A 13123-nucleotide genomic window follows, 5' to 3' on the forward strand; every position below is an offset into this window, starting at 1 on the left:
AGAAATAAAGGAGACAGAGACACAGAGAGACAGACAGACCAAGAGAAAGAGGGGAAAATGTGAGGTGGAAGAAAGTAGCATGCAATCTTGGTGATTTTCCCTGGCAGCTTCTCCCATTGCCCCTGTTCTTCACACGCACATATACACACACACATTCATATGCACACACACTCCTTTTGTAGCTAAAGCTGTTAAAACCAAAACACTAAAAGTCAAAGGAAGATAAACACTACTGAAGTTAAAGATCACATTTTCTTCCTCTCCCACCAGTGGCCGCGTGCAGTGCAGAGACTTACCACGCAGTGGGTGAATGGGTTTACTTCAGGGGAGGGAATGATCATAACCACTGAACTGTAAGTGTCCTACTGTTGACATATGACCCATCGCAGTTATAAGCCTCAACGGGTCCCCTGACTCTCTCCATATAGTTCTCAGCTGAGCTCAATTCCTCTGAAAACAACATGCTAACAAATAGAGATCCCTCTCACACTCAGTGAGCCTTTTGTACAGCGTGAGCAGCACTGAGACTAAATGATGAGAGTTGGCATCAGCTCAAGAAAAGCCAGGAAAAAAAGAGGAAAAGTCCTGTTTCACTGTCTGTAGCACTGAAATATCTTGGCTTATACTTTATGTTTACTACCACTTCCAAACCCCACACCCACATCCCTTTATAAGCACTTTGGATCAGCGTGTTAACACACAATATATTGCTTATAATACACTTTAAAACATCTTTAAGCAGCTATAAGGACATTTGAGGTTTGTATTATTGTATTTGTTAACAACAAAACCCAACTCCAATCATTCACAATATAATCAGAATTTTAAAAAATCTCAATATCACATTATAATAGTGACCCTCAGCACGTCATCCTCTGATAAAGAAAACAATAATATAAGCACATTGTATAACACTGTCGATCTAACCTCATTTATTCACCATTTAAAATGGACTTGTTATAAATAATGATTTTGCAGTTTTTTTGCTTTCAAGATAAGTTATGTCATTGATTAAATGCGTTTTATATGATTGGCCTATAAGAATAAGCTTTAGACATTTGTTAATAATTTATTAAGCATATGGTCATTTACTTCAAAGTGTGGACACTGTGTTTTATTAGAAAGTGCTACCATTGCGTTTCTGTCCTGAAATCAACAACTTATTGTTTAAATCCATTGGGGATTAAAGGCGGCATAAGTAGAGGGGAAGACAATTCTTTACGCTCATGTTGTAAATCAGCGATGTCAAGTCTGCACCGGCTCTCAGCTGGAAAGCTTGGCTCCTAAACACAGTGTGAATGAAAATGTCACGTACAATTTAATGAAATCAGTTCGATTTACTGCATGATAGAGTGAAAGAGCAGGCTCTTGTTTCTGTTAAGGCATTTAAGCTTCCCACCCTACGCCCCAGCAACTATTAAATCTGAGACAAATGAAAGAGCACAAACAGAAGCAGGTGAGAATGCGACGTGATGTACAGGTGACAGAAAATGTCTCCGTCTTCACCTTTGACTCCGACACAGCCGGGGTTTTCTTTTCCGTAAAGATGAAAGTTTGTCTAGCCTCTGTGAAAATCAAATCTGGAAAGTGCCAGGGAAGGAGCGGAGCGTTTGCCAAGAAGGGCCCCCTCTCGCTGCTGCTTCCAGACAGGTCTATGTGGAATAAGTCCACGATGTGCCCTGAGGTGACCTCCTTCCTCCTCGGTGTCTTTGAATCCCCTGCAGGCGTCGAGGATTTAAAGTTGTAGGGCAGCTCTCTCTGGAGGTCAGCAGACGGAGCGCTGATCGTATCACTCTCAGCTCCAGCGCGGAGTCAAGTCTCTAGAGCTCAGCGGGGATGTTGAAAAGGGAGAGGCCATGTTCTTGTGTGCAGAGGAAGCTTTTTGGGATTTAGTTACCTTTAGTGTACTATTCGGTGCCTTTTCTGCGACTTTAGCCTGCAAAACCCCTCCATCAGGCTCTCCAAGAGGCTAGATCAGTGGAAATGTTACATTCATCAGAGCGTGCTTTCCAAACCTGTAAAACAACCTATAAGAGATGAGGACTGCCAGTTTGAGCAAGAGCACTGAAGTGTCCAACGCGCTGCAGCTCTAATACTTAAAAAAAAAAGAAGAAGAGTCTAATAGTCACGGCAGGGTCCCCTAGAGGTTTGGTTGCTCCTTATACCGAACTGATCCGATTTAACTCAAAACATCGCGTGAGCAAATGAACAGCTTGCAGCACAAAACTACTGCTAACAGACAACAGAGAGCGAAAACAATGTGTTTTTTTTTTTTTTCATGGATGGCAAAACAGACAGGTTAACCAAAGGCCATGATGTGATGACACACACACGCAGACATGCACACTAAAAAACAGGAAGGAGCCTCTCTGAGCCATCTCTCCGTGATGGATAGTTCACAATAAAGCTTGCACTGATCTAAGCCTTTTTGGACCCGGAGAACATAGTTTCTCGATGTATAAATAAAAGAAAACAATTCTGAAATCCCACATTACGACTGACAGTCAACAGGTGATTTAAGAAGCACAATACAAATGCAGTTATAAATCGTATTATGTGCAGGTGCACGGCCAAATTCTCACTCAGACGGCTGCAACCCAATGAAGTATGATTGTTTCAATATGCTCTTTTTTTTTCTTCTTTTTTTTTTCACCGTGTGCCATTTTGAAAACCAGTGAAACCTCGAGCCCCGTCTGCATTTAGCCTCAGCAGGAGCATACGTTTCTAATTCTGAATCAATCACGGCGAGTTTATCAGATGGCTGAGTTATTTTACCATAAACCCACTGGTAATGAGCCATGCAAAAAGTTTTAATCTGTCTCCCTTCATATCTCCATCACAAAGACGTGTGTGTTTTTTAGTCAGTTTGGTGAAGTTTCAGACTGGTGTTTGCTTCACGCGGTTACGCTTCACCAGTTGTGTGAAACTGAGCTTTTGATTTCTCACAGTCATCTATACACACTTTGTGTCAGAAGCTCTTTAGCTTCTTACTTTTATGTTTGCTTTTGATAAACACTCTGATTGTCGAGTTCTGTTGTGGTATTTTTCCACTGCAGCTAAAACAAATACTTTACAACTCAACTCAATCAAAACCGAACTGTGTAATCAAAATCACAGCGAGCCCGGTTGTTTGTGGTGCAGCGTTCAGCATCTGCACTGTTTGACAGCGCTTGTCAGTTAAAGTGTGGGCAGCATCCTTTTTGATTTTCTCTTGAAAAAGTAGCCTACACATTAAACTGTGAGTTCATGTGCCCAATCACAGTTACAATGCTAGGTCAACCTGGGGGAAAATCCCAATATATAAGTCTGGGGATTCACAAGATGATTAGTTAATCAAACAAAATCCTTGGCAGCCAGTGTATTAAAATTGTAGGACAACATTTGATCAGTTCAAGATAAACTTGCAATGTGTCGACATGAGTTTTATGTAAAGGTTTTACCGCTATTCAGCTTCTAGTCCCAGAATGACAATATTGTGAAGTGGTGCACTCAGCGAGAAGTTTCTATTTGCATGCTTGCAATATGAAGTATAATTAATTATCTAGTTTTCCATAAACATACTGTAGATCACAGTGTATTCAAACACTCAATGTCTTTATTTTGTCGCCATTTACGACACAGTCTGGACAAACTGTGCAACGATGCCAGAGAAGTCAGTGATGAGGGCACTGGAGAGCAGCTCCAACCATGTAAACACCTCCCCCTCATCCTCCCCGGGGGCCGACCTCAAGCGAGCACACCCGCGGCCTCCTGGGCCCCGGGAGGAAATGAGAGGAGGAGGAGGAGGAGAGGGAAGTGGCAGGCTCACAAAAGAGACACAGAGCGAGGTGAGATAGGGAGAGGCACGGCACACCACGCTAAGATCAAAGAACTGGAGGTTAAGCACCGGCGTCGCCAAAATAAGCACATCAGCAGTGGAGCTTTCAGTGAAAGTTGTTGTCTTTAGATTTCTAATTTGGGATGCTGCTGCTGTGTAATCGCTCTCGAGCTCGGAGCATGGCTTTTTTTTTTTTTTTTAGTTTGCATTAATGTGGACTATAGGCAAACGCCCCAACTCTCCTGGGCCGGGTCATTTGGTTTGGTAACATGTCAGATTCATCTGACTACAGAGAGCCATAAAACATGTCGTCTGAAGAGCGAGGCACATCAGAGACTCGCAGGTGGAGATTAGAGCCCAGCTCCACTTTGTCTCTCCACATGAGGCTCTCAGAGTATGTCATCATTATTTCTCAAGGCTGCTGCGGCGGCTCTCTTATCCGACCAAGCAAGGAGCCCTTGTCTAAAAACAGCAGCAGACGTATTGATTGGAAATCTCTTCAGTGACATCAGAGCACTTAGTTTTTACACTCCGTACTTGATTTCTTCTTTTCTCTCTGTCTCTCCAAAACAGGGATCGTATCACTTGTCTGTTGGCATCCCAGTCCTCGCTTGTGTCGCGCTGTTGAACTGTAAAACTGTGCTGCTGGTTTACAAACGCACAACAACACACTGTATTTCCTCTTGTTCTAATCAGCGTCATTGTCTTCTTCTGTCATTTTCTCCCACAACAAACAACCATGTAGATTTGCTTTCAAAGGCAAAACAAAGGTTACAGTACAGTATTATTTCTCCAATTAGAGAGCAACTCAATAATCTGCATAGCCTGAGAGCTACAGAGATAGCTGACTGGCTATGAAAGCACGGAAGTAATTGAAAAGATTTAGATGAGCATAATAAACATATTTATCACATCTCCACAGTCTATAGTGGAATACATCTTTGCTCTATACCTCACATTGTTGTCTCTCCCCATTAAGTCTACATCTACATTATGAATTTCATGCAGTCATTGTTCACCTGAGGAGGCGACTGGCTGCAGCCTGTGGCACAGCAGCGTCTCTGCAGCACCTCACGCCTGCTGCTGCAGGGCAGTTGTGAAACCTCAGCTCTCAGTGTAAACTCAGCTTTGTTTTAAAACAAACTCTCACTCTCCAGCCCTATATCTCTCTCACTCTTCTTTTTTTTCTCCCCCCTCTCTCTCTCTTCTCCTCCATCTCCTCTGTCAGCTGTGGAGACTGAGTATTTCCACATGGGAAAGCCCAGGGCTTCACACATCAGCCTAGCTGTGGGGATGAAATATGCTGTCTGTACATATCATCACATCATTAGGCCCAAAGGGATCCCTGCGATGGATTAGAAGCTGTCTACCTGCGAGGCCTCGATGAATTTATGAAGCACTTTATCATGATGAAGCATTAGTGGAACGCTTTGTCTCTTTCCATTTGAGTTTATCTGTGGGAATAATGATTGTGTCTCCCTCCATTTCGCCGCTATGCTTTTCAGTCACTCTCTCCCTCTGTCATTTACGTGTGTGTGTGTGTTCTGACCTTTGACCCCTCCCTATTTGTGATGCTGCTGGTTACCAGCACATGATAAGTGACGTTGTCCGAGTCCTCTCCGTCCAGCCGTGTGTGGGAGGCAGCAAATTGTCCATTAAGTGTTTCTGCTGAGGCTGAGAGAAGATTTGATATAGTGGGGAAACAAAAGTAATATGTACCAGGAAATTCAATTGTCTCTCTCCAGCAAGTTTGAGCTTTAGTTTGGCTTCCCCACCAAATCAATTTCACATGAAAGCACAAGTTCAGATGAGGTTTAACTTTGACTCTGTCTTGCAGCCTTTTACTCTCTCTCTCTCTCTGGGCTCCTTCACAGACTCGATGCCAGTGTTTATCTGTGTTTATATGAAAGAGCTTCTATGACTCAGACGAACTTCCTCACATGCTGCAGAGGCTCTTGAGTGCCACAATTGGAGGAAGCTACCTCCTCTTTCTCACAAGTCTGATTATGCCACTGCAGGAGGTACAAGCAAGCAGAGGAAACACCCCCTCTGCTCCAGCGTGAAGGTCGTTGACCCCAACACAGCTGCAGTTTATTCATGTAGTGAAAGTGAGAGAAGTTCAGGAAGGTGCCCTCCGCTTCTTCAGTATCAAGAGACTCCGAGTGAGAACTGGAGTCCCTGGCAGGAAGCCTCCGTTACAACCTTCAGTTCAGAGGTCGTGTTTTGGATAGTCAGCTGAGGGAAGCCAGGGGAAGGTGAAGTCACTCTCTGCCAGGTCATTGCCAGTCAGTCCTGATTTGGCAGAAGGAGGATCGTGTTACGACAGCAGGAACCTCCAAGCCGCTCCCAGGCATCCAGGCTGTGTGTCTCACCAGACCACAGGGCATCCTCTGTTCTCTGAGGAAGCCCGGCTGTTATCGAACCCCAGCGCACAGCGCTCTCCTCTAACAATGCTAACTGAGTCCCCAGTGCAGGTCAGGTTTACGCTGGACTCTCAGAGTAACCAAATGAAAACATGATGCTTGAATTAAAAAGAGACAAAAGTGCACAGCCACCATACCTCTTTGTTTCTCTTAGTTTCACAAATTATCTTATGGTGAGTCACAGCTCTTGTTTCCATTTTTTTTAAACAGCTGGTGATATGCTCGTACACAGATTTATCAGTTGGAAAAACTTTCATCATCTTCCTGTAACAAAACATGGTGACAGAAAAATGGCCACAATTTGGACAAACAGTTGAATTGAACATAAAAAACAACGCTGAAATGAAAATGTTGTTTTTATGTACCGGTAGATGAAATAAAAATGATACCAGTGGGGCCGGTTTGTCAAATCACTACTAATTAATTAGGGGAAATAAACCCTTTTCTGCAAGTGGCTAACAAAAACACCATGTCAGGCTGAATTATGAAGTGGAAACTAACAAGCAACTGAGGCTGATGATCCGGCCATTATTTGGCTCCTGTTTGTTGATAAGCCAACAGACAGCTGGAGTAATGGGCACTTGGAGGTGTAGCTATATACTTTGTATAAAGCATTACAAACAGATGCTTGGTTGCTGTTTTTTATGGCTATTTTTAGAAAAACTTAATTAGAAAGTCAGACCTGAGCTGGTGAACACAGCACACAAACAGTAAATGAGACACATCTGGTGTTGGAGGAGACCAAAAACTGAGCTAAAAGTGGAGAAATGTTGGACTTAAATACCTCAGGATGATTGAGGATGATAATACTGTATGTCAGTGTTGGGTTCACAGTTTGTTTCAACTGACATCAAGTTTCCAAAATGACAGACCTCTAGATTTTAAAATCCCATTATCACACATATTATTGCAAAATTAACATTAACACTGCAGCAAAAAGGTTAGAGTTCAAAGTGGTCAGATCATGAAGAGGTGCTTTTTTTGGTCTGAATATTGATACATTATCTGGTCCGAGACCACAATGGGCCCACTGTTGTCTAACTTCATGTGTTGATTTGTTGTTGTAATTGATATATATATGTATTTATTCCACCTGCATTGTTCATGCATGCACTGCACTGGCTGCATGTGCACTGGAGGCACTTAACCACAGGCAGACATCATTTTCCATCGCAGGTTATTTCAGAGAGGTCAACACTCATTCAACCAGCAGTCACACCCACTGGAGACAGAGGTTTAGTTATAAGCCACAGCAAGAAAACACTGGTAGGCCTCACAAAGGAGCTGAATTGTGCATTGAACCTGGCATCACCGTAAAGGAGTCATATTTTTGTGTCACTCTCTCACCTGCCTGCCTGAAATAGATCTCCCTGCAGCCGCCCTGCCCTAAGTATAAGTCCTGACAGGTCCGGACTGTGGTTTACTGATTGCACTGACACTACAGCTAATAAAGGATGCCACTCTGTTTAACTCAGACTAGCGAGGCACGTGTTTTCTTTTTTTCTTTTTTTTCAGCAGGGGAATATTTGGAGCTCAGTTTTCCGCTGTTTTTGTTTATTCATGAGAGGGTACCCTCCCAGTAACAGCTTTCCATTATTAACCTGGGAAAGCGAGGGAAAAAAAAGAAGAGAAAAACAAAACACGTTTCCAATACTATTGAGAAGGATGCCAGGTGGCTGAGAGTTCATTTATGTATATATCTGACAATAAACCTACTATTTGCATCATTATTGTGTAGCATAGCATAGCTTAATTTTTTTTACAACAGCATATAGAGATCACAAATGTGGAAAATAACTAGCTGGCATGCTTTCTGAACTAACTTTACAAGGCCCAGTTTGCAGAGGAGCTGTTGCAGTTATACCCCTGCCCATCCACATTATGCAAGGCAATTGAATTTTTAGTGCCAAATTCCACTCTGAACAAAATGTTCCCCAGCATGTCTGACTGCCTTCCCTTGTGCTGCATATTTGTGGTTATCTAGTCACTTCATGGAAGGTGAGACTGACTCAAAAAAATAAAGAACTGTCATGTGGAAGAGTTTGACCTAAAATGAAAAATAGAAAAATATGATCTTTGTCAAAATAGAATTTAAAAAATCACTCTAATAAAAGAAAGAAAAAAGGTTTTATTAGATTCAAATATTGCACAGAGACCATTCATTCAGTCAGAGGCGTTACCTGTCTATGTATACGTGTAATCTGTCTTTCAGGTTTCACTCACTGTTCTGTGAAAATTTCTTCATTTCCGAGAAGTTGTTGCGACTAAATAGTGACAAGAGCCACCCTATTAAATGGCTATATATAGCTGCTTGGTGTTGTCTTGTGGTGTAACAGTTGGCCACATCCTGTTCTGAGATTCTCACTTTGGCAAAGATGAAAACACACAGGCCAGTGTCTCACCTTTCTTCTCTTTATTGCCTGCTTCTTTACAATGGAACATCAGTGAGCATGCAAATGGAAAGTATTAGTTGATAAAGCAAAATAACACAGCAGTTAACCTGTGGGTGGAAGAGACGTCATAATATATATTTTCTTTTGACTGAAAAGAAGAAAGGAAGCCACCGCTCTCCCTCAGAGAACAATAAAAAAAAGCACATTCGCTGGGTTTTCCCTTCCCCTCCTGGAGCTGTTTTCCCACCTCAGCTTACAGAAAACGAGCTGCGACATTAAAGTTTGATCATTTAATTGTTACATGTGCTTGCACTTCCTTCATGTCCTGTGATGGCAGAGCTAAAAATAACCTCAGCGTGTAAATGCCTGTTTAGCCTGGAGCAGAATAGAGTCGAAAACAGCCAGCAGTGTTGGCACAGGTTGGATTTTTCCAATGGGAGTTCCTCCTGTTGAAGGAGGTGAGTCCCAACCAACCTGTTTGTGTGTGTGTGTGTGTGTGTGTGTGTGTGTGTGTGTGTGTGTGTGTGTGTGTGTGGGTGGGTATTGGACTGACATAGTAAGCAGTACATGCTGTTATAGGTGTGTGGCCTACTTGTGTAAAAAAACAATGCAATCTGTTTATTCATTTACATCTTTATTTTTGTTTCCATCCCTGGTATTACATGTATCTACATATTAGTGTGTTATTTCTGCACATTAGTTCCCATCCATCCATCTGTCATCTACATGAAAAGCAGTGGATGATGCCTTTGCTCTTATTGCAGATTTGAGCACCATAGTGTAAACAGGCCAATATGTCATTTAAAGGTTTGGGTATGAAAAACAACCCTGTTTTTCATTACATGGTGTTTTCATCTTGATTAGTGCTGATGCCTCACTGTTCACCAGTGTCTAGTGATAACAAGCTCTGTGCCCACTTTGAACCTCAGAGTGGGTGGACTTCCTGTCTCGGCTCCTTAGTGCGGATGGTGGTTTCACCAGACTCTGTTTCTCTCTCTCTGTCTGTCTGTATCAGTCCGCTTTATCGCAACTTGCTCTATAACTGAGGAGCTTCTTGTTTGCGCTAAGCCACGGGGCTCAGGGCCCTCGCCATCTTCACAGTCACTTCCCTCTGTTTTGCCAAAGAACACAGAGCTGATAAAGGCAGGGGACTGATCTGTGTCTGCCTGACTGTGGGAAAGGCGCGGGCACAGGAACTAGTGCAGGAAAGACAAGACCATGACTTCAAAACACAGATGGGTGTATGGAGCCGATATGAGTTTTAAAGGCTGGTAATGACATTGATATGTTTGGATTGTGACCACTGATACCCGGTATTTTTCAGTTTGACCATATCTATGCCAAGTATTTTGTGGAGTTCTGCCACATGACATTATTTATTGCAGGCTGCAACCACTAAAGTACACTGTCTTCAGTTAAAGTTTTGAATGTTCTGGATTAAGGAAAATAAATGCCACATTGAGACTTCATTAGACTTAGAGAAGAAAGAAAATAATAACAATGCAACTAACAATCTAAAACTAACAAAAAAAAAACTTGCAAAACAACAAAACATGACTGATGCTTTGGAAACACACTTTTATCTAATTTATCAGGACAGGAATGAGTCACATTTGTCCCTAGTTTGCATCATGCTACCAAAATCCTACACTTCCCATAATGCACCCCTGAATATGGGCTTATGGAGACAGTTTCACAGTAAAAAAACCCTCTTATCACAGGGTTTTCCACAATAACTTCCATCTTCTCTGTATGTCAAATGAAACAGTGTCTTAATTATTATTCAGTGTGACCCGTTAATAACCATCTGCCATCTCTCTTTTGTTTCCACAGTTAACGAGATTATCAGGAACGACCTCTCCAGCATATCCGTGCATACCCATGCGTAGACGTCCAGGTGTCTCCTGCAGCAACAACACGCACTCAAACAGCAGCATCATCAACATAAAGAGAGGACAAAAAAAGAAAGAAAAAAGAAAACGAGATCCAGATGATGAAGAATACATTTTTGACCAGGATCTCCCACTGGACCATCGTCACCATCAGCTCCTCCTCACGCAAAAGAATTGCTGCAGATTCACATTGACAATCACTGGCAAGCTCCATTTTGAATAAACAGATGAATGTTATATTTACAGGAAACAAAAAAAAGGGAAGTGATATCTGGGGCAAAGTATACGACTACACTTGCCTTAATAATTCACAGCAGATGTTCTTTAGGGGACCAAACAGCTCAATGAGACTGAATCACTCTTCTATTGTTGACAAATGACAATCTTCAGTCCGAGCGTGATCTGTATGTTAATGCATGGACAAAAACTAACGGGACAATGAGTGTCATGCTTCATCACTTTGGTTCATTTGTTTGTGCAGTCAGTCCGCAACAACCGAATCGGTGCCTTACAACAGTGATATTGACAGCAAACAACAGCAGCAGACACACAAATGCAAAATGGTTCATGGTAACCCAAAGTGGAAGTTTTTATATGATGTTTTTTGTATCATTTCAATGATTTGTTTACAGGGAAACAGAATAAAAAGGCTAGAAATTATGTAAGGAGTAGGCCTATGTGAAATGTAGAATTGTATTTTTTTCTCGCTTCCTTATATCCCATTGTTCATTTATACTGAATGTTATTGTATGATATTCTTTTGTATAAACATGTATTTGAAAGTATGTATGCCTTATGCTTTTATCGTGTTCTTTGCTATTTAGTTTTCCTTCTCTGTCTATTTGTCTTCCCCTGATATGATTTGTACCATTTCTACTACCCTGCATTATGCTTCTCACCTTAGTGCCTATTTTTAATCATCATCCTGTCCCAATCTTCCAGTCCTCCACCCAGATCTCAACACAACGACGCACAGACAATCAGAGAAATATATGATACATATCCTATGACAACAGTTCCTGGTTGCAGGGGCTTATAAAGGCAGGAAGCAGAGTTTTTATCCCCCAAGCTATGAAATGGTTTAACAATGGTATGCTTACCTGCTGAATTGAAATGAGAATACTCCAGGACAATATTATATATATTTTGTCTGTTACTTCTTGCACTGCAGGTCTGCATGTAAATAGGCACAGGGGTAATCTAAGGGTGCCACACAGGCTCAGTTTTTATTTGTCATCTGGGTGATTCCACTGAGGAGCTGGCAGGACTGTTACTTACAGCTGGCAATAATTGATCTGATTTAATCAAAGGATTTTACCTTTGGTGAGATTATTGTCCAAGTTTTCCTCTTTCTGTCAGAGACTTTAGCGTAGAATGGTTCCCCATACAAAAAAAAAAGAAAAACATTATGCACTTTACCGTAGACACAGAGCAGGTTCTTCTTGCCTCCAGACCAAATATTGTAGATTGATTTCCAAGTGTCACGTCATAAACGTTCACACATCTGCAGTCTTTTCCATGTTATCTGTCTTTTGGAGCATGCACACCATTACCGATGGGGATCATTTAGCTGACAGTAGCTTTCCATATAGCTTCCTAATACATTTTTGGACATATAGTATAATAGCATGACTAAACTGTATGAATAAGGTTTCTATTTTGTGCCTTACTCTCTTTCTTGATCATCAGACCATTGCAAGTCTATAACGCTTTTCTGTGTGGGCACAAGGTGGAACATATTTCTCTTTAATATGAAATATTTATGAAAAATGAAATGTGTTTTAAGTGCATTTAAATGTGTTCTCAACAAATAATTAATAAATGACATAATGGTGACCATGCATATCACAAGTCCTTGATTATTTTGGTGCTAAGTAACAATATTACTGATTTTATTATCACTATCATTATTATTATTATTTTACTGTTGGAATTTTGACATAATTTTTTTAATAACTAGTTTACGTTTCACAGTAACCAGTAATGCTCACACATTTCTTTGTTTTGGCCAAGTTTATCACGTAGTTTGTTCACTGTTGGGATTTATTTAGCTTTCTCAACGATTTCAATAACATTTAATATAACAAAATATTGAATTAAATTATGTCCTCTCTCTCTCCTTTGTCTTCTTTCTCCATCAGTTAATGCTAAAAGAATTTTTTTGACTATTTCATGCATGGCCCATATGGCATTGCTTTAGTTTAAAGCTTTTTCTCTAACCTGGCTCTGAGATTTTCTTGTGTTATATAGTTTGACCTTAATAAACCTCAGACTGTTCCAGCCTGTACCTATATCTCTCATAAAACCTGAAATGGAGACAGTTGGACATTGACAAGCGTAAGGGTGCAAAAACAAAACAGTGCCTCCTAGCAATTATTTTTCCAATGCAATTTATCAATCACTTTAAAGCCGGTTGGTTTTTCTTTCTTTTTTTTATTAATATTAGTCTATGGTGATTCTTACACGTTTTCCTTTTTCCGCTGCAAACAAAGAAGGCACTTAAAAAATCAATCACTGGCTTGTATTGTGTCTTTCACTTCTGATTTTAAATCACACTGCAAACAACCCTGCGCTGTACTTTAGCAGAATGAAATGCCA

General features: G+C 41.2%; 1 protein-coding gene across 3 annotated transcripts in view; it reads left to right on the plus strand.

Moving 5' to 3' along the window:
- The window catches only part of LOC146972468 (nuclear factor of activated T-cells, cytoplasmic 1-like), a 60029-nt gene extending 47664 nt beyond the window's left edge, over positions 1-12365 (plus strand). For 2 of the 3 annotated variants that reach the window (XM_085802705.1, XM_085802707.1), the window contains exon 10: positions 10467-12365. In XM_085802705.1, the coding sequence (XP_085658831.1) occupies positions 10467-10522 (56 nt within the window). In that variant the 3' untranslated portion in view covers positions 10523-12365. Of the gene's footprint in view, positions 1-270; positions 499-10466 lie in introns of those variants that run through there. The other variant, XM_085802703.1, reaches the window with a different exon arrangement.
- Positions 12366-13123: the final 758 nt, after the last annotated feature.

The sequence above is a fragment of the Trachurus japonicus genome, chromosome 16 (genome assembly GCF_045865225.1).
Source record: "Trachurus japonicus isolate A0001 chromosome 16, Traja_1.0".
Taxonomy (NCBI): domain Eukaryota; kingdom Metazoa; phylum Chordata; class Actinopteri; order Carangiformes; family Carangidae; genus Trachurus; species Trachurus japonicus.